Source organism: Muntiacus reevesi, chromosome 1 (assembly GCF_963930625.1).
Source record: "Muntiacus reevesi chromosome 1, mMunRee1.1, whole genome shotgun sequence".
Taxonomy (NCBI): domain Eukaryota; kingdom Metazoa; phylum Chordata; class Mammalia; order Artiodactyla; family Cervidae; genus Muntiacus; species Muntiacus reevesi.
Window position 1 is genome coordinate 144,765,230 of NC_089249.1, and position 21,464 is coordinate 144,786,693.

Below are 21,464 nucleotides of genomic sequence, written 5' to 3' on the forward strand. Positions count from 1 at the left end.
TAAAACTGGAAGGTGGAATAGATAAATTCACAATTTTATTTAGAGAATTAAACATATTTCTGTCAGTAACTGACAAAAACAAGTAGACAGAAAATCAGTAAGACTATAGAAAACTTGGTTTTTCCAGTGGTCATGTATGGATGTGAGAGTTGGACTATAAAGAGGGCTGAGCACAGAAGAATTGATGCTTTTGAGCTGTGGTGTTGGAGAAGATTCTTGAGAGTCCCTTTGACTGCAAGGAGATCCAACCAGTCCATCCTAAGGGAAATCGGTCCTGGGTGTTCATTGGTAGGACTGATGTTAAAGCTGAAACTCCAGTATTTTGGCCACCTGATTTGAAAAGCTAACTCATTTTAAAAGATCCTGATGCTGGGAAAGATTGAAGGCAGGAGGAGAAGGGGACGACAGAGGATGAGATGGTTAGATAGCAACCAACTCAATGGACATGAGTTTGGGTAAACTCCAGGAGTTGGTGATGGACAGGAGGCCTGGCATGCTGCAGTTCATGGGGTCGCAGAGTCGGACACGACTGAGCGACTGAACTGAACTGACAGAAAACTTGGACTATATTATCAACTAACTTGATGTAAGTGGCAATTACACCCCACACAACAGCAGAATACAGATTCTTTTTAAGTGTTCATGAAATATTTAAAAGATAAACCCTATCCTGAGCCACAAAACAAGTCTTAGTAAATTTAAAAGGAATAAATCATATAAAATATGTTTCCTGACCACAAAATAAATAAATTAGAAATCAAAAAGCTAAAATAAAACAAACCAAAAATAAACCAAACCCCAGAATTCCCCAAACATTATGAAACTAAACAATACACTTTATAAATAACCAAAGGCCAAAGAAGAACTCACAAGGGAAATTAGCAATATTTTAAACTGAATTCAAATGAAAAAACACAACCTGCCAGTAACCTTTATCTTTTTTTTCTTTTCCTTGCATTTTATATCCAATCTATCAGTCATTCATGAATAAATCAACCCTATCTTGAGACTATGTCAAGATCCTGCTCCTTTCTCACCACCTCTATTATTACTTAACTACACCCCATCCAAGCTACCATTATGTTTCTCCTGGATTATTATAATGGCCTCCTAACTGAATTCTCCTTTTCCCTTGTCCCTAGTTTATCCTCAGTACAGAAGCTACAGTTAATGTCAGTACTCTGCTTATCACACTGAAAGAGCACCTTATTTCACTCGAAGGAAAAAGAAAATTGAAATCCTCACAACGGGTTCTACACGATCTGCTCTCTTCAACTTCTCTGGCTCCATCTACAATTTCGTTTGCTCATTCTGTTCCAGTCACACTGTTCTCCTCTTCTTCCTCAAACACACCAGGCACACATTCACCTTAGTACCTATCTTCTGAATGATTCCTCAACCTAGAATATTCTTTCCCCAAATATCTTCATGCTAACTCCTTCACCTTCTGTAAGTGTTTGCCCAGTGTTACCTTGTTTATAGGCTTACACTAAACACTATTTAAAGTTGTGGTCCCCCCATCCTTTCTTCCCCTTAATCTGCATCCCTTTTGCTTCCTTCTATACACTTCCAAACGATTAATGTACTAGGTAATTTACTGGTGTATGATGTTTATTGTTGTTATAAATTAATCTCTAATAGACTAGAGACTGTAGTGCCATAGTATAGGCAGAAACTTTATTTACTGATGTATCCCAAGTATATAGAGCAGTGCCTGACACCTAGTAGGTATTTGACAAATATTTATGGAACTGAACTGAACTAGGGGAAGAATAAAGTTTCAAAATACTGAGGAATGCAGATACATAAATTTTCCCTAATCCTTAGCTCATGGTCAAATTGAAGAAGGCCTTCCTTAACCATCTCATCAAAATAATGTTCTTTGTGCTATATTCTCTCTTAGCATTCAGTAATGTTCTTTCCTATCACTTATTACTATTTGTAATTATGTATTTGTTTGTGTGACTTGTTAATTTAATGACTAGATAGTGATCTCCATGCTGGCAAGGATCATGACACATTATATTCCATCATTTTGTAGGCCAGTATTTGGTACATGATAGACACAGGGTAAATATTTGATTAATCTATTGATTCATTCATTTAACAAATATTTATGGAGTGCCTACTGTGTACCAATTACTATTCTAATCATTGGGAATATAGATATGAATAAAACAAAGTCCCTTCCCTTATGAAGCTTCTATTCTAAAGGGGAAGAGATACTATAAATAAAGTAGACTATGTGACATATCACATGGTGATAAAGGTTATGAGAACATCAAGTGGTAAATAGCAGGTTGAGCCTAGCCAACGAATTTCCACTAGATCAGTTTTGGACATGTGAGTTTTCCTTCTGTAAAATGTTGGAGGTAGTTGGGTGAAGGTGAGGGAGGTGGTTAAGCAGGGAAAGCAAAAAAGTGGACTAAGATCTGAATAGAAAATCAATAAGCTAAAACTGAGACTCCCACAAGGCCCTGGTATAAAAGGCGAAAATGCAAGTGTCAAAGTTCATGTTATACTCAGTATACTTGATAGAAGTTCGGGTCCAGAACGAAGATTCCAGGAATCAGAAGTATGAGAATAAGAGAAAGAGAACAAATGAGGTTAGGCTACTTATTATATCAAAATTCTCAACTTCCTACCATTGTATGTGTATTATCAGAGAAGCACACTGATTTTTTATTCACCTATCTTTGACCTTTGAATGTTCAAGGACATCAAAACCATGAGGTCAATGAAGAATTGCATTTAGAAGTGATAAACCTGTTTCATCCTTAAACAGTCATTGGCTAAAGCTCTTCTGTTGAATTAAATTCATTCCGTTAAGGGCTTTGTATGCAAACCTATATCCTTAAGAGATTATAGATGCAATTTAGACATACATTTTAGAAGCTGAATGCATGAATCATTATTTTAGTACATATTGTCCATTAATCTGCTGTTCTGTTGGGAACCCATTTGGAATGTGGCTGCTTACTAATTAGCAGGATTCTAGTGCTGAGCTGCTTCCTGATTAAATGTCCTTTAAAATCAATAAAACATCAGGAGGGATTATGGTGATGTGGGATTAGCCCCATCTAACCAAATAAAATGAGTTGTGTTCTTTTCTAACTGTCAGATTGCAAGAGCTGATGAGAGGAACAATTTTGAGCATGCTGCAGCAACGCTGTTGTTTTGTATGTCTGCTTGAGTGGTGTGTGTGTGTATGTGTGTTGTGTTTTAACATTGAGATTTTGTTTTTTGCCATTTGCCTACCAATTAGCAAAGACATTACTGAATGACTGCCAGAGTAAGGCGATTTTGAGAAAGACTTGATTACGATTTCAAATCTCTACTCTGAATCACCCTTATGTAAAATGAATTCAGGTTGTGTTGGATGAAAATTATTATCCCAGTTCTTGGCCAGGAACGTGTAAGTCAGAATTAGCATTTAATGTTTCTGTGTGACTTTGCAATAAATGGTAATTAAGGAGAGCAGAGACAGAACAGGAGGCAAACTAATACTCTAAAATTGTATTGGCAAAATTAAATGCTTCAAACCCAGTTTAAAACATAGGCACTCAAGCCAAATTGTGTCGGGGGAGGGGATAAATAATGAAGCTGCTATGGGTGGCTTCATAAATAGAGTGGCACAATTGACACAGCCCCAAGTAGACCTTATCGTACACATCTGGCCTGTTATTGGGAGTGCAATTAGGTTGAGAAGGACTGGTCCGATAATCTCAGGAACTACCAGAGGATTTTAAGAACTAAAGAAAACATGAGGTGTCCAATTCAGCAATTACTTTTTAATGGGAATAGGAAGATTGTAAGGGAATAGGAAAATTGTGAACTATCAGAGGTATGGTATGAATCCGCCCATTGGTTGGGTCTTGGAAACCAGATCTGGCTTTTAAGAGTTCATTAATTCCAATCTTCTCTTCCAGAGCCTGTAATTCCCATGGGGTAAGAATTCTAATAGTAATATTGCTAATAAAGTTAGTAGTAGTAGCCAACATTTATATAGTGCTTACTATATTCTTAGGTGATGTTCTAAGTGCTTTATAAATATTAGCTCTTTTAATCTTTGCACCTACCTCATGAGATAGGTACTATTACTTTTCAAATGAGGAAGCTGGGGCACTGAGAAGCTAAAACTAGGATGTAACTGAAAAATGAATTCATCAATAAGACTAAGTCAAAACAGGCTCTCTAGCTTCAGGTTCTTGGCTTTTAATACACTGTAACAACTCTCCTACAAGTCCTGTGAAATTTAAAGGCCTATAGGCATAGTGCCCAGCTACAGGGGCTTTAGGCAATCTGCCTGCATTTCATAGCCAGCTCTGACCTTGGGCTTGGTGCTGAACACGGGTTTGGAGTTTGAGGACCTCAGCATCTTCCTGCCCTAGGACCCAGGAGAGGTGTAGGTTATGAATACAAAAGTGAAGAGGCTTTAGTTCCAGGATCAGGTATGATCCAAGGAACCCCAGGGCTTGCAGGTAGCATCTCCTCACTGGTAGAGCACCTCCACTGCCCCTTCAGCCCCCATCTATGCAGAAAGGCAACGTGAGCTCTGTAATCACACAGGCCTAGATGGAAATCCCAACAGTCATATGCACTGGTTTTGAGAACACGGACAACTCACTAATTTCTCTGAACATTACACTTCCACCTGTTAAATGAAAAAAGACTAATCCTTTTGTCTAGATTTGAGTTTATTGCCTGTCTACCAAGTAAAGACTGCACTTCTCACGGGTAAATGGAAGGTGAGAAGAATACAATTTAGGATACATGATTAGGAAGATGAAAGCAGAGAAAGGTGCTGCAGGTGGATGAGCTTTTCTGGCAGCTGAGTTAAGTAAGAATCAAAATAACCCCCTGACTCAGAAGGATTGCTGCATCTCCACCTACTATGTTCACAAATAGGGCCTCATGCTTTACATGGCTTATCTCATTTTATATTTCCAACAGTCCTATGAATTAATGTTTTTTAACCCACCTCACAGATGAATAAAATGAGGTTCAGAGTCTAGGGATAGGCTACCTACTCCAGTGTTCTGGCCTGGAGAATTCCATGGGCTATATAGTCTATGGGGTCACAAAGAGTCAAACACAACTGAGCAACTTTCACTTTCAGAGTCCTTAAGTAAATTGTCCCCAAATTTGGGACTTTTTAAATCTTTCTTCCTATTATGGGTTGACTTTGTATCCCCTTAAATTCATGTGTTGAATCCCTAACTCCCAGCCTTTAGACCATGAATTTGAAGATAAGATCTTTAAAGAGATGACTAAGATAAGGTCATTGGAGTAAGCCTCCATCCAATCTGACTGGTGTCTTTATAAGGAGGCAATTTAGACACATAGAGAGACTCCAAGGATGGGCTCATACAGAGAAAAGACTCTGTGTCCAGTTTAGTTCAGTTCAGTTCAGCTGCTCAGTCGTGTCTGACTCTTTGCGACTCCATGGACTGCAACTCACCAAGCTCCTCTGTCTGTGGGCATTCTCCAGATAAGAATATACTGGAGTGGGTTGCCATACCCTCCTCCAGGGGATCTTCCCAACCCAGGGATCGAACCCAGGTCTCCCACATTGCAGGCGGATTCTTTACCAACTGAGCCACCATGGCAGAGCCCCCCCCCCCTTTTTTTAAATAGCAACCCTAGCAGACTATACAGCCCCCTGCAGGCTAGCAGTCTCTTCCACCATCTTCTTTCCACCCACCTCCTAGAATATTTTGTGCCCCTCAGTTGGAATAGTAGATTGCAGGATTCTCAAGGGAATGGCTTCAATGATTTAACTTCAAATCATGGGACTTAACCTATAATTCTAGCACTCTGAACAGAGCTGACTCTTTGGTACTACTAAACACTCAGCTGAGCTTGGTAGGACTTGTAGGAGCCAATCAGATGAGTGATGGAAAGGAGAATCTCAGAGATAGAAGGAGCAGTATTTGCCAATATACAAATGCAAGCAAGAACATTACAAGCTTGGAGAACCACAGACTGTCCATTTTGGCCAGAGTATAAATGTATTTCACAAAGTAAAGAAAGGGGATGAGTTTCAGAAGGAAGTACCACACACGTTTGAGTGAATCCTGTATGAAACTCACAGAGAAACATGTCACCTATAAGTAACATCATCAAGATTACGAGGGTGTTTCTATAAAATAGCCCCCATTTTGAGTTTTTACTATGGTTAGACTTTTGGTTTTTGTGTTAATATATAGGACTTTTGTATAAAATGTCATCTCTGAAGGAGATTTACTAAATTTACTAAATTTAGTTTTATTAAAATTCCAATGAACAAATGAAGTGGCAAGAAAAAAAAAAATACCAGAAGCAAAAATTAATAGGCACTCTAATGTCAGAATCTAGAAAGAATCTCCACTGGCTGCGAACAATGGAATCTGGGAAAATCTTGGTGCCCCAGGCTTTGTCCTGACTACTTATGGAAAGTGCCAAAAACAGAAGGTATGTTTGTCTCTTCACCACAGTCTTCTCCTTGATTTGAAGGCCCCAAGTCTTATACAACCAGAAAATTACATAGGTACTACTTTCTGTATCTGCTTGAGTACAGTTCCTTCCTCTCCTTCTCATCCAAGTTTACAAACCAGTATACTTACCCTCATATTGCTGTTCTGTGTCTATGCAGAGATCCCACTCCTAGGAATGACAGAGCATAAAGTTGGTGTGAGGAAGGCAGGAATGGCTAAACTCAGCTGTGGTATTTGCATCTGTTGAAATGTAATTCTGGAAATGTAACGTCATGTAAGATGGAGCAGAAAGAGGTGCTCCCTGGGAGTTGTGTGTGTTGGGAAGTGTGTAAAAAATGAATATACAGAAATGTCAGAGTTGAGAGACCAGAGGGGGTGCTCTCAGGCCCCTCGATACTAGAACTCAACAGCAAGGAAGAGTCCTCTTTCTAAGAACTCAGCCAATGAGAAGCTATGGACATTTTGTTTTCTATAGCCCTCCCAACCCCCTTTTCCTTTCCATAAAAAGGGTTCTCTTTCCCGTGCTGTCTGGGGGACTTGAGCATGGCTCACCATGATTGGAGACGACAAATTACAAATCTCTATTGATCCTGAATAAACCTGTCTTTGCTGGAGAAATATCTGGCAGTCTGTTTCGGGTCAGCAAGTGTACCCATTATGACACATTACACCAATATAGTGTCTGATATCCAACAGTTGTGATGGGACAATCCCACCTCTGCAGTGGTCCCAACTGAGAGGCACCAGGAAAATGTCGAAGGAGCAGCAACTGGTAGGAGTTGTCACTCACCCCTTGACTGAGGGGCTGAATGAGCAGTGAGTAGGGCCAAAGAAGCCTATTAAATTCACCCACTGTGTTGTATTGAATGTGAACAGTTTCTCATTTGACACTGCTGCTGCGGCTGCTACTAAGTCGTTTCAGTCGTGTCTGACTCTGTGCGACCCCATAGACGGCAGCCCACCAGGCACCCCTGTCCCTGGGATTCTCCAGGCAAGAACACTGGAGTGGGTTGCCATTTCCTTCAAAGAGAAAACCCCAACGTATGAGGCCTAATTTTTTAAAATACTGTAGAACGAAAAAAGTAACCATGATCCTGCAGACTCCAAATAACAGCAAATAACAAACTTCTGAAAATGATTTACTCTAGAAACTAGAAAATATTTAGAAAGTCATTGGTGTTCTCTATAGGATATAAAGAGCCATGTCTCTGTTGAAATGAATTGGAAAGTAATAAGCATAATGAGATTAAAAGACTATTAAAATGAAAAGCGAAAAGCACTAAAGTGAAAAACAGAAATTAAAATGAACTTGGTGAAATGTGGATAGTTTCAAGGAAACTGAAACTTCTACGGCATAATGAAGAGGTAACTGGGATTATAACTATGTTTGGTGATGGATGTTAATTAGACTTATTGAGATCATTTTGCAATTCATACATATATCGAATCATGTTGTACACTCGAAGCTAATATTTTATATGTCAATTATATCTCAGTTTAAAAAGTATAACACAATCAAGGAAAACTGAATATTGCTAGATATTCAGTGATATTAAGACACTTATTTAAATGTTTAGGTCAACAAACCTTTTTTATAAAGGGTCACATAGTAAATTTTATAGGTTTTGTGGGTGTATAATCTGTTGTAACTATTCAACTATGTTGTTGTAATCTGAAAGCAACCAAAAACAATACATAACAAATAGTCAGAACTGTGTTTTAATAAAATATTACTTACAAAAGAAAATATGATAACCAGAAATTAATGATTAGCAAAATTAACACTAGAGTAAATCTAATTCAGAACATCAGAAGTCAGAAGTTTGCACAAAATCTAGAGGAAAAAATGAAAAAGAATAGTAGAGATAAAGGAATAAGAATAGAGATTGAACCTAAGATGCTTTGCTATTGTGGAATAAGAGACTAGAAGAACTGGACAAGACATGAAACAAAAGGTCACAGCTAAAGAAACTTTGCAGAAATAAGAAAAAAGAAAAACCTGGTGTACAGACAATGAATTCATTAAGATCTAAGCTAAATTAAGAAAAAAAAAGCGTCCATGTTTCTCCTGATAAAACTTTTGTGCTTCTGAGACAACAGGAATTATTTAAGGATGCAGCCAAAACAAAATTAAACTAAATCAAAGCAAATAAATAAAAAATAATTATAAATATATCCAAATAAGACTGACCTCATACTTCTGCAAAGTGGACCAGTGGAATGGAGGAACCTCTAATATGGAGGACCAACTATAAATTATACATGAATTTTTGACTGGGCAGAGAGTTAGCAACCTTAACACACCCCACCCCTCATCTCACTGTTCAAGGGACAACTGTAGTTTGCTTCTTTCAATCTGGCATTTAAACACCATAATAAAGTTTAAAGTAAAAAAAAAAAACTACAATAATAAACATTAGAAGACACTAGAACCATGTTCATGGAATTCTAAAGAGGGGGGGGGAGTATAACTGAAACCAAGTTATGTTACATTTCATGTGTAAGGCCATAGGGTACAATGGTTAAGGGTGCAGGATCTGGAGTCAAGAGTTTAAATCCTGGCTGCCCCATTAATCAGCATGTCCACGGGCAAGTCATTTACATGTCTCATGAGATGGTTGTCTCAATTAAATGAGAGAATGCACACAAGAGACTCAGAATGCTCATGAAAGGTCATTTTAAAAGTTTGGATGACATTAGAATTTTAACTTGGATCTGCCTGAATCTAGAATCAGGTTCACAGACCTTGTCCTTCAATCTTGACCTCTCTGACTCAACATGGGGAATCCAGCACCTGCTACTGTGATTAGAATTACATTGCCTTTTGTGGCAACAAAAACCTATTGCTATGTTTAACATGTCAAGGGCTCTTTGGAGGTTCTAGAGTAATGTAAAGAGTATGGAATAAAGAAGATATTTTATTAGAGGACCTTAAGGATTTCATTTGTCATATCCCACTTAAATCAGGCAATGTCCAAGTTCAGTACTTAGAAAAATGTCCTGCATTTTCCTTCCCCTTCTATCAGCAAATATTCAAGAAGGGGCAAGAGAGTATCTGGTGCCATTTTGTCCAGAAACCTTGCCAAATATTTGCTAACTTCCAACAACTCTAAAAAATAAATGTTAAGCAATGTGGAAATATCAATGGATCTGCGTTTTTGTTGTGTTGTTGTTCAGCAGGTCAGAAGATGTAGCCTTAAGCCTGACCCTCCTAAGAGGAAGGAATTTCAAGAAGTGTAGCAGACAGGAGACGCTTTTCCTTAAGTTTATTTCCAGATCTGTGCTAATGTCAGATCTTTGTATGTTAACTAAAATTCCTAGAAAGTGCTACTTTTCCAACCTTCTTTTCCATGCCTAGCCCTTGTAGCAGCTGAAATAATCATTAGCTTGTCTGGCTGGTGGTTCTGCTTACCTATGCCTTGTCTATTCTTGGGCCCAAAGTGACATGAAGCTCTGGAGGTTATGCTTTCTATACTGACAAAGAACTTTTCTGATTTGTGATGCCAGGTATAGAAAAGTTTTATCAAGTACAGGCAAAACAAACTAGTTACATATCTAATGAATTTATGGAGGTTCCTTAAAAAATATTAAAAAGCAGCAATTACAACCCAGCAATCCTACTCCTGGGCATGTATCTGGAGAAAATCAGTTTGAAAAGATCCATGTACCCCAATGTTCATTGCAGCACTATTTACAATAGCCACGAAAAGGAAGCAACCTAAATGTCTATCAATAGATGAATGGATAAAGAAGATATTACAAAGTAATATTACTCAGCTATAAAAAGAATGAAATAATGCCATTTGCAACAACATGGATGAACCCAGAGATCATCATACTAAGTGAACCATGCCAAAAAGAGAAAAAGAAATAGCATGTGATATTGCTTATGTGTGGAATCTGAGGGGAAAAAAAAGATACAAGTGAACTTATACAAAACAGATATAGATCCACAGACATAGAAAACAAATTTATGATTACCAAAGGGGAAAGGAATGGAGGAATAAATTAGGAATTTGGGATTAATATATACACACTGCTATATATGAAGCAAAGAAGAACTAAAGAGCCCCTGGATGAAGATGAAAAAGAAGACTGAAAAGGCTGGCTTACAACTCAACATTCAAAAAACTAAGACCATGGCATCTGGTCCCATCACTTCATGGCAAATAGATGGGGAAACAATGGAAACAGTAACAGACTTTAAATTCTTGGGCTCTGATATTACTACCATGGTGACTGCAGCCATGAAATTAAAAGACACTTGCTCCTTGGAAGAAAAGCTATGACCAACCTAGACAGCATATTAAAAAGCAGAGACATTACTTTGCCAACAAAAGTCCATATAGTCAAAGCTATGGTTTTTCCAGTAGTCATGTGTGGATGTGAGAATTGGACCATAAGGAAAGCTGAGCACTGAAGAATGGATGCTTTTGAACTGTGATGTTGGAGAAGACTCTTGAGATTCCCTTGGACTGCAAGAAGATCAAACCAGTCAATCCTAAAGGAAATCAGTCCTGAATATTCATTGGAAGGATTGATGCTGAAGCCAAAGCACCAATACTTTGGCCACCTGATGCGAAGAGCCGACTTATTAGAAAAGACCCTGATGCTGGGAAAGATTGAAAGCAGGAGGAGAAAGGGACAACAGAGGATGAGATGGTTGAATGGCATCACTGACTAGATGAACATGAGCTTGAGCAAGTTCTGGGAGATGGTGGTGGACAGGGAAACCTGGCGTGCTGACGTCCACGGGGTCACAAAGAGTCAGACATGACTGAGCAACTGAACAACAGTATATGACATAGATAACCAACAAGGACTACTATATAGCACAGGGAACTATACTATACTATATAGGAATTATATAGTAATAACCTATAAGGGAAAAAAAAATCTGAAAAAGTGTGTTTGTACATGTACATCCATGCACACATGCTAAGTTGCTTCAGTTGTGTCCAGCTCTGTGTGATGCTGTGGACTGTCCACCAGGGTCGTCTGCCCATGGGGATTCCCCAAACAAGAATACTAGAGTGGGTTGCCATGTCCTCCTCCAGGAGGGTCGTCTGCCCATGGGGATTCCCCAAACAAGAATACTAGAGTGGGTTGCCATGTCCTCCTCCAGGATGGTCGTCTGCCCATGAGGATTCCCCAAACAAGAATACTAGAGTGGGTGGCCATGTCCTCCTTCAGGGGATCTTCTTGACTGAGGAATCAAACCCACATCTCTTCTGTCTCCTGCACTGGTATGTGAGTTCCTTACCACTACCACCACCTGGGAAACCTAAATATATGTGTGTATGTGTGTGTGTGTGTGTGTGTGTGTGTGTGTGTGTGTGTGTGTATTTATAAATCAACTATACTTCAATTAAAAATAAAGAGAATAAAATCATATGACCTTAAAACTCTTCTAGATAACCTAGGACATATTCTCACAACTGGCTGTTTATATTTGCTTGACTTCTGATGGGCAAAGAGGTGCTAAAAATTCTTTCCACTTTAAGTTTGGTTGCTAGCAATAGAACTGTCTTGCTAGCATAAGCAAAAAGAAATATTTCAAAAAGATACAAAGTTACATGCAAAATTAGGGAAGAATAAAACTTTGGGAAGCGTTGAAACCAAAAAATTATGAGAAACACAGAGTGGGAAAGAGGAAATAAGGGAGAGAAGGATGGGAAAAGTGATAGATTGAGATTAATTAGACAGGATGGATCACAACATTGGCTAGAGAAGGGTATAGGACATTGATTGTAGCCCAATATCCTAGAGAAGCATATTTTTATATAAATGGAGAATGGATGCTGGGTCAGCAAATCTAAGTTATTCTTCCTACCTAAGTGTTCCTAAACTACTCATAAGTTTTAAATGACTCCATGATTATCACATGCCCACACATTTCCCAATGCAATTTCTGCTTGGGGATTTCACTAACTATTGTCTATTTGCACTTAGCACCCATTTCTATCCCCTTCTATGTTCTTTCCCGTGTTGTAATACTTCCCATAGTTGAGAAGGCTATAAAGAACATTTCCAAAGCTCCCTTGACATTGAGGTTCTGGAATTGATTTAAGTTCCATCACTGGGATGCCACTGCATGAGATTTGAAAGGCAGAAAGAGTGGTGAGAGGGGCAGGGACATTTTGAGTATGTATTACTTTCCTGCAGTAGTAATAGCTCCAGACCCTCAGTTTTTGCAGTGGCCAGAATGCCATCTATACTGTCTAGTCACCAAACTCATGGTCAAAGGCAACTGAGACATCAGCTAGAATTTCCTGCAGTTCCTTGGGCCCTGGACTACATCTACTGAGACTTAACCCTTAGCCCATCGGCAGGCACCAACCTCCATTCTACTAGCCCCTGCAATAATTTTGTGGGCAATTAAGTTCCATTTCTAGTAGAAACACCTAAGAAGAAAAGAAAGAAAATGAAGTCTCTCAGTTGTCCAACTCTTTTTGACCCCATGGATTTCAGCCCCCCAGGTTCCTCTGTCCATAGGATTTTCCAGGCAAGAATACTAGAGTGGGTTGCCATTTCTTTCTCCAGGGGATCTTCCCAACCCAGGGATCAAACTCAGGTCTCCTGCATTGCAGGCAGACTCTTTACCATCTGAGTCACCAGGGAATCCCTGAAACACGTAAAGTAGCTTCCATTTCCTTCATGAGCCCCTAATGATAGAGGCATCAAAAAATTCCTATGATATCACAGTCTATATAACTTTTAAGCTTTTTTGTACATTCTTTCAGAGCTTCCTACTTTGATCACAGATACTATGTTTCCTTTTCTTGCATAGATGGGAGAATTTTGTTGAGTGGTTGGGCAGAGCTTCCTCTGATTTGTCATCTGATTTTCCTCCAGGTGAGTCTGGTTATTTTGTTCCTTAAGAGACCTCCCATTCCCAGAGCTCTTGTTGATGCTGTGACTTAGCTCTGATGATCAGTTTGTTGGATTTCACATCATTTCTCCCAGAAATGTAAATAGCTTACCAGTGAAGAAAAATTAAGAGTGAAGTTTGCATTAATGGCTATTTTTTTAGGTCAGTTAGATCATAAAAGGCATAATTCCCAGGTTTTTCTTTTTAATTAAAGTTTATTTATTTATTTTTAATTGAAGGTTAATTGCTATACAATATTGTGTTGGTTTCTACCAAACATCAACATGAATCAGCCATAGGTTTACCCATGTCCCCTCCTACTTGAACCTCCCTCCCACCTCCCTCCCCATCCCACCTCTCTAGGTAGATACTGGGCCCTGGTTTAGTTCCCTGAGTCATACAACAAATTCCCATTGGCTATTTTACACGTGGTAAAATAGATGTTTTTATGTTTCCACGTTACTGTCTCCATACATCCCACTCTCTCCTTCCTCCCCCACCCCAGCTGTATCCATATGCCTGTTCTCAATGTCTGTATCTCCACTGCTGCTCTGCAAATAGGCTCTGATTTGTCATCTGATTTTCCTCCAGGTGAGTCTGGTTATTTTGTTCCTTAAGAGACCTCCCATTCCCAGAGCTCTTGTTGATGCTGTGACTTAGCTCTGATGATCAGTTTGTTGGATTTCACATCATTTCTCCCAGAAATGTAAATAGCTTACCAGTGAAGAAAAATTAAGAGTGAAGTTTGCATTAATGGCTATTTTTTTAGTACCATCTTTCTAAATTCCATATATATGTGTTAGTATACGATATTTGTTTTTCTCTTTCTGACTTACTTAACTCTGTATAATAGGGTCTAGGTTCATCCACCTCATTAGGACTGACTCAAATGTGTTCCTTTTTATGGCTGAGTAATATTCCATCAGATACATGTACCACAGCTTCTTTATCCATTCATTCATGTAGTATATCATGAAGCATTATCTAGAAATAGCCCTTTAATATGGATGTAGTGCATTTATAAAAGAAGTTGATATTACTTATTAGAATTTCAGTTGCATAGTCCCTTAGATCTGGGAATCCTATAGCTAAGTACTTTCCCTACTAATACCTCACCAAAAAGCTCTCCAAGATTTATATACAGTGGTATAATTTTTGTGTGTGCTGTGTGCTTAGTCACTCAGTCATGTCTGACTCTTTGCAACTCCATGGACTGTAACCTGCCAGGCTCCTCTGTCCATGGGGATTCTCCAGGCAGGAATACTGGAGCAGGGACCCACTCCCTTCTTCAGGGAATCTTCCCGATCCAGGGATCAAACCCAGGTCTCCCACATTGCAGGAAGATTCTTTACCATCTGAGCCACCAGGGAAGCCAAGATCCTTCAATCACCATTTTATTAAATTGCAGTATATCCAATTAATATAGCTATGCAGCTGTAAAATCACATGGCCAATCTAAAACAGGAAGATTTCCAAGATATATTATTAAGTGAAATGATGAAGATGAATTGGGCAAAATATTTAGCAATTAACAAGTGTTAAATATGACAGGTGAAAAAATATGCATTGATACTAATCTGTTGTTGCAATTCTCTATTTAGTACATCCATCAACCATTTACTGGTTACCCTTTGGATCAAAATACAAGGTACTGAGAGTTTGGTGGGAAGTGTAGTATATCAGTTTGCATTCCAGTGAAAAGCAGAAACCTCTCTAGGCATTTCAAACAAAGGGAATTTATAGCAGGGGGTTGAGGGATTGGTTATTATCCATAATTAGAAGACTGAAAGCACAAAATGAGAATAATGAGTGTGTTCATTTCCCTCGGGCATTTATCACAACAAAGTCAGAAACTGAGTGGCCTAAAATAATGAAATTTCTTCTCTCATGGTTCTGGACACTATACGTCAGAAATCAAGGTGTCAAGAGGGCCATGCTCCCTCTCAAGGCTCTAGGAAAGAGTGTTTCCTTGCCTCGTCCAGCTTCTGGTGGCCGCAGGCTGTTGTTGGCTTATGGTTACGTAACTACAATCTCTGCCTCTGTCTTCCTATGGGCTTCTTCCTTCTCTGCCTTTCTTTTGTAACTGTGTCTAAATCCTTCTTCTCTTTTACAAAGACGCTCCTGTTCGTTCAAGTTCGGGCCCAATCAAATCCATAATGATGTCATCTTAACTTGATTACATCTTAAGTTGTTTTCAAACAGGGCCTTATTAACAAATTTCAGTGATACCTGTTTAAAGGATATATTTCAACCCGTGACCATGAGATAACCCAGCTACTAGTAACTATAGAAAGCAGCTATCATTCTTAGGGCTGAAGGAACATAGAGCAAGGTGTACTCTTAGCAGAACCTAGAATCTCATAGGGTGACTGTAAGTCTAACAAACAAAAACGTTAGGCAGTATTACACTCGACAGAGCAACAGGAGTGTGGTGCTGTTGTTGCATTGTTGTGACAGCCTGTGGCCTACTGAGAAACTTAAAGTCTTGATCTCTTCCCATTCCTATATTGCTGGAGCTATAATTATTAAAATGCTGCTAGGCACCGAGTAGGCCATTTTGTTTGCCGGTTCTTTAGCCCAACAGGTAAGTGTCATAAAAGGAAAGAAGGGATATTATAAGAAACGAAAGATAGCTATGCCTTTGGAATGTGTAGAACTGTGAATTTTCTCATTCTGATTTTCATTACAAGATTCTATGATAACCTGATTAAAATGATTCATTTTTATATATACTGCCTCATATTATAAACTTGATCACTTTTGGAATCACAAAAATTCTATGAACTTGCTTTTAATGTGCATATGATATTTGCATATCACATAAATACTTAATGTCTGTAACTTAGACTAAGGTCTAGAATCTTGGCAAGATCAACCAGAAGACAAGATAAAATACAAAATAATATTTCTTTGAAGGCTATTATTTGGAATTCAAGTTGAACAACCAGATAGAAAAGAGGAAAATCCCCTCTGTGTAAGAAGTTAACAGCTCATAAAATCTCTAGAATTATCCATACAAAATGTTTCCAGCATTCAATTAGAAATCATCAGCAATGGTATAAGAGAGGATGTGGATTTTCAAATAACTGTAATTAGTATGTTTGAGAAAATTAATAAGATGGAGAATTTTCAGCAAATAATTTGAATCTATAAAAAGAATCAAATGGAATATGTAGAACATAAAAAAATTTAAAAATAATTAAATTTTAAAACTCAATAGATGGGTTTAACAAAAGACTGGGCATATCTGAAGGGGGAATTAGTGAACTAGAATATGATTCAGTAGGAAATATTCACATTGAAGTATGAATGAGAAAAGATGACAAAATATGCAAAAAGAGTATATAAAAGATATATAGGAAATGGTGATAATATCCAACATACATGTAATGAAGTCACAGAGTGATAGGAGGAAGAGAGTAGAGCTGAAGCAATATTGAAGAAAATTATGGCTGAAAATTGCCAACAGTGATAAAATATCTCAAGCCATAGATCCAAGAAATGCTGCAAACTCCCATAAAGACAAATACAAAAGAGCTTAGACCCCTGCAGATACATATGTTCTAAGATCTAAAGTAGTATTTTACAAAAATGAAGTACGACCCAACTTTGAATCTCCTCACAGTGGAGCCGGTGAAGTGAGGGAGACGAGGGGAAGCAGGAAGCAAGGAACAGGCCTATCGCATGACTGCAGATGGGGGGACATTAGAAGGCAACGATGGTCGCCTCAGAGGCTCATTGATCCCCCCGAACATTTATCGATGGCCCATCACTCAAGATAACATAGAAAAATGGCTGAGTTTAACCTCCCTTTTATTAAGGGTAAAAAAATCCATAGTAATTCCTAGTTAGAACTACTTATATTGAAGGAACAGAAAAGCTTTGGCTTATGTAACTGAAAACTTGGGCAGCAGCAAGAGCTATAATGGTTTTATCTAGCCATTGGGCTTCTCTTGTGGCTCAGCTGGTAAAGAATCTGCCTGCAATGTGGGAGACCTGGGTTTGATCCCTGGCTTGGGAAGATCTCCTGGAAAAGGGAAAAGCTACCCACTCCAGTATTCTGGCCTGGAGAATTCCATGGACTAAGTCCATGGTGTTGCAAAGAGTCGGACACGACTGAGCAACTTTCACTTCAAGTGTCAGGTCAAGAATCTGCTCTTTGGCTTTCTGCTTCCTTTATCTGGTGTTGGCATCATCTTCAGATTCTAAATGTTGGTGTCCAACTGCACTTTGCACTCCTGTAATAGCAAAATAGTTCTGGGAGCTAGGCTTATCATCCCTCCACAGCACTCTCTTTTGGGAGGTCTTGCTAAGAAGGAGAGAACTTTACTACCTAAGAAACTATAGCAGATTGTTGTTCAGTTGCTTAGTTGGGTCTGACTCTTTGCAATCCCTATGGACTGCAGAACACAAGGCTTCTCCATCCTTCACTATCTCCCTGAGTTTGTTCAAATTCATGTCCACTGAGTTGGTGATGCTATCCAACCATCTCATCTTCTGCCGCCCTCTTCTCCTTTTACCTTCAGTCTTTCCCAGCATCCAGTGAGTTAGCTCTTCACATCAGATGGCCAAAGTATTGGAGCTTCAGCTTCAGCATCAGTCCTTCTAATGAATATTCATGGTTGATTTCCTTTAGGATTGACTAGTCTGATCTTCTTGCAGTCCAAGGGACTCTCAAGAGTCTTCCCCAGCACCATAATTTAAAAGCATCAATTCTTCAACATTCAACCTTCTTTATGGCCAACTCTCATATCCATACATGACTACTGGAAAAACCATAGCTTTGACTAGACGGGCCTTTGTCAGCAAAATGATGTATTTGCTTTTGAATACACTGTCTAGGTTTGCCATAGCTTTCTTTACAAGGAGCAAGCATCTTTTAATTTCACACACACACGCGCGCACACACACACACTCACACACACACAGGGCTTCCATAGTAGCCCAGTGGTAAAGATTCGACCTGCAATGCAGGACACATGGGTTTGATCCCTGGGTTGGAAAGATCCCCTCGAGAAAGAAATGGCAACCCACTCCAGTATTCTTGCCTGGGAAATCCCATGGAGAGAGGAGCCTGGCAGGCTACAGTCCATGGAGTCACAAAGAGTCAGACACATCTTAGCAACTAAACCACCACTACAGCTTTTCAGGTGCCTTTACTCTCTAAGTTGTTACAAGATATTCAATATAGTTCCCTGTGCTACACAGCAGGTCCTTAGTTTATCTACCAATCTCAAATAACCAATTTATTCCTCCCCAGCCCTTTGATAACCTTAAATTTATTTTCTATGTCTGTGAGTTTTTATAAGTTTTGTAAGTTCTGTTTTATAAGTTCATTTGTATCACTTTTTTAGATTCCACATATATTTGTCTTTCGTTTTTACTTACTTCGCTTAGTATGATAATCTCTGGGTCTGTTCATGTTGCTGCAAACGGTATTATTTAATTTTTTTTTAATTTTTTTAATCAGTTTTAAACCTATGAATTTATTTTAGGTTTACCTGGGAATTTTTTAGAAGTCCCAAACTGGGTTCTCACCCCCTAGAGATTCTGATATAATTGGTCTTGTGTGACACATAGGCACTGGTAATTTTTAAAGCTCTCCAGGTGGGAGCATTTTAGCACCAGTGCTGAAGACCACTGATTTCAAGTTATTATTGAGGGGTGTGGGGAGAGATGGTAGGGTTGGCTGTGTAACTCTCAGAATCCACTGGAAGCCTTGTAAAACCTGGCCCTTACAATACCTGGAGACCTCTAGAAGCTAGCTTGGCCTGTTTCCTCCAATGCAAATCTTCAAGGCAGACTAGACAGATGGTTATTATTTGTCCTTCCTTCTGTGTTAGAAAGGAAAAAAAAAAATCATCCCTACCTTGAATTTCTCAATTTCCACATGTGAAAACCATTACCTTTTAAGATATGCTTATAAGCATTAGGAAGGAGAAAGGAAAGCTTAAAAGAAGCCAAGGAGATGAGCCTGCATTTTCTCCTTATGGGACTTTTAGAAATGCCAACAATAGAGAAACTGAACTGGGACAAACTCTAGGTACTAGATCTTATATTAAAAAGAATAATGCATGTGAAAAATTCCTGGCACATAATGTAAAGTTTTCTTTTCTGGAGAAACTAGATTGCTTAAAGTCACATAATAGTAACACAATGGCAAGCAATACTACATTGCATTAGGCATCTTCCCTGTGTTAAGCATTTTTATGTAGGTAGTTTTTAATTACCTACATAAATTATAATTTCAAAATGCAATTATCATTCCCTTTCACAACTGACAAGATTATGATCTGAAAGCTTGCAGCTGGTAAAGGGAAACATCTGGATTATATTAATAGCATTCGTACCTGACACCAAAGTTCATCTGTAGCATCTGGGTTAGATATGGAAGAATAGAGAAAAACCCTTCCTCCTATAGGGCCTGAAAAGGAGTGGGAAACACAGAAATATACAATCAGTGGCTTTATTTTCCGAACTTCAAATTAAGGGCACATGATCATCCATTTTACATGCATTGAGTACTTATTATAATGCTCGGTTCTGGGCCTTCAGAGATTATGAAATCACATTGCCTTCTCCATCAAGAAACTGTGGGAGAAGATTCATAATTATTTGTAAGTGCAATGTTAAGAGTCTAACAAAAAGCTCTTTAATCCAATATGTTTATTTTATAAGCATCCTTACATAGATAGCTACTAGTTAACATTTATTGAGTACCTGCTATGCTCCAAGTATTTGCTTTACACTTTCTAGTCCATTTAATCTTCACAGTAACCTATAGATAGCATTATCCCCATTTTACAGAAGTGGAAACAGACACAGAGAGGACAAGTTCCTTGCTCTAAATCATGCAGCTAATAGAGAAAAGAGTCAAGCCAGGACTCAAACCCAAGGGATCTGGCTTCAGAGCCTCTATTCCCCCACCATTATGTTATACTGTCAACTTCTACCCTTTATAAAAATTCATTGATTGAATCATTTTATTGAAAATAGCAACAGCCAACTCAGAAACAATATGTATTTGTTAATGGCACATTTGGGGCTTCCCTGGTGGCTCAGCAGTAAAGAATCCACCTGCAGTGCAGGAGCCACAGGAGACGTGGGTTTGATCCCTTGGGATTGGGAAGATTGAGGCAACCAACTCCAGTATTCACGCCTGGAGAACCCCATGGAGAGAGAAGCCTGGTGAGCTATATAGTCCATAGAGTTGCAAAGAGTCAGGTACAACTGAAGTGACTAAGCACGCACACAATGGCATATTTGAATTATGCATTAAATATTGAAGCTGAAGCTCCCAGAAATCTGTGCTATGTAGCTGTCAGTAATAAGTTGCCAACTCTGATGACAGGTGTTGAGTGATGAATGAATGATGCCCACAATAAGCCTCAGTGGACTTAAACTGAAGGTCTTTATGTCTTTTTCCTGCTTTCTAAGGAAATTTCTTCTATTCATGAAGGCAGCAGCCAGAGAAAGTAGTACATGGGCCATAAAATCCCCTTGGGTAGGGATGCCATAATCTTTCCATATAGGACCTCTGACCATAGGAATGAACAAGAAAGGGGAAGACAAAGGTTTTACATGATCTTTCAAGTGCAAACTTGAATGGAAAGGAAGGTGGAAGTGCTTCATTCTCTAAGAGGAAAGACCACAGGAAAAGGCCCCTTGCCACTCCCCAAACTGGAAAAGCCCTCTTCATTCAGGGAAGTTCAACAGGCTGATATCCCTGTTTATCTGAAACTCTCTGCTCTATGGACATGCCCACCATGTGTGTGTTTGTTTGTTTGTTTTTATTTTTAAAAATTAATATATTTTATTTGGAGGCTAACTGCTTTACAATATTGTGATGGTTTTTGCCATACATTGACATGAATCAGCCAGAGGTGTACATGTGTTCCCCCATCCCAAACCCCCTCCCTCCTCCCTCCTCATTCCATCCCTCTGGGTTGTCCCAGTGCACCAGCTTTGAGTGCCCTGTTTCACGCATCGAACTTGGACTGGTCATCTATTTCAGATATGGTAATATACATGTTTCAATGCTATTCTCTCAAATCATCCCGCCCTCGCCTTTTCCCACAGAGTCCAAAAGTCTGTTCTTTATATCTGTGTCTCTTTTG

The 21,464-nt window shown here is 38.9% G+C and overlaps 1 protein-coding gene across 1 annotated transcript in view; it reads left to right on the plus strand.

Moving 5' to 3' along the window:
* The window catches only part of C1H1orf87 (chromosome 1 C1orf87 homolog), an 88,246-nt gene that overhangs the window by 51,826 nt on the left and 14,956 nt on the right, over nucleotides 1–21,464 (plus strand). Inside the window, exon 9 of the mRNA XM_065911955.1 lies at nucleotides 13,267–13,331. Within this exon, the coding sequence (XP_065768027.1) occupies nucleotides 13,267–13,331 (65 nt within the window). The remainder of the gene's footprint in view (nucleotides 1–13,266; nucleotides 13,332–21,464) is intronic.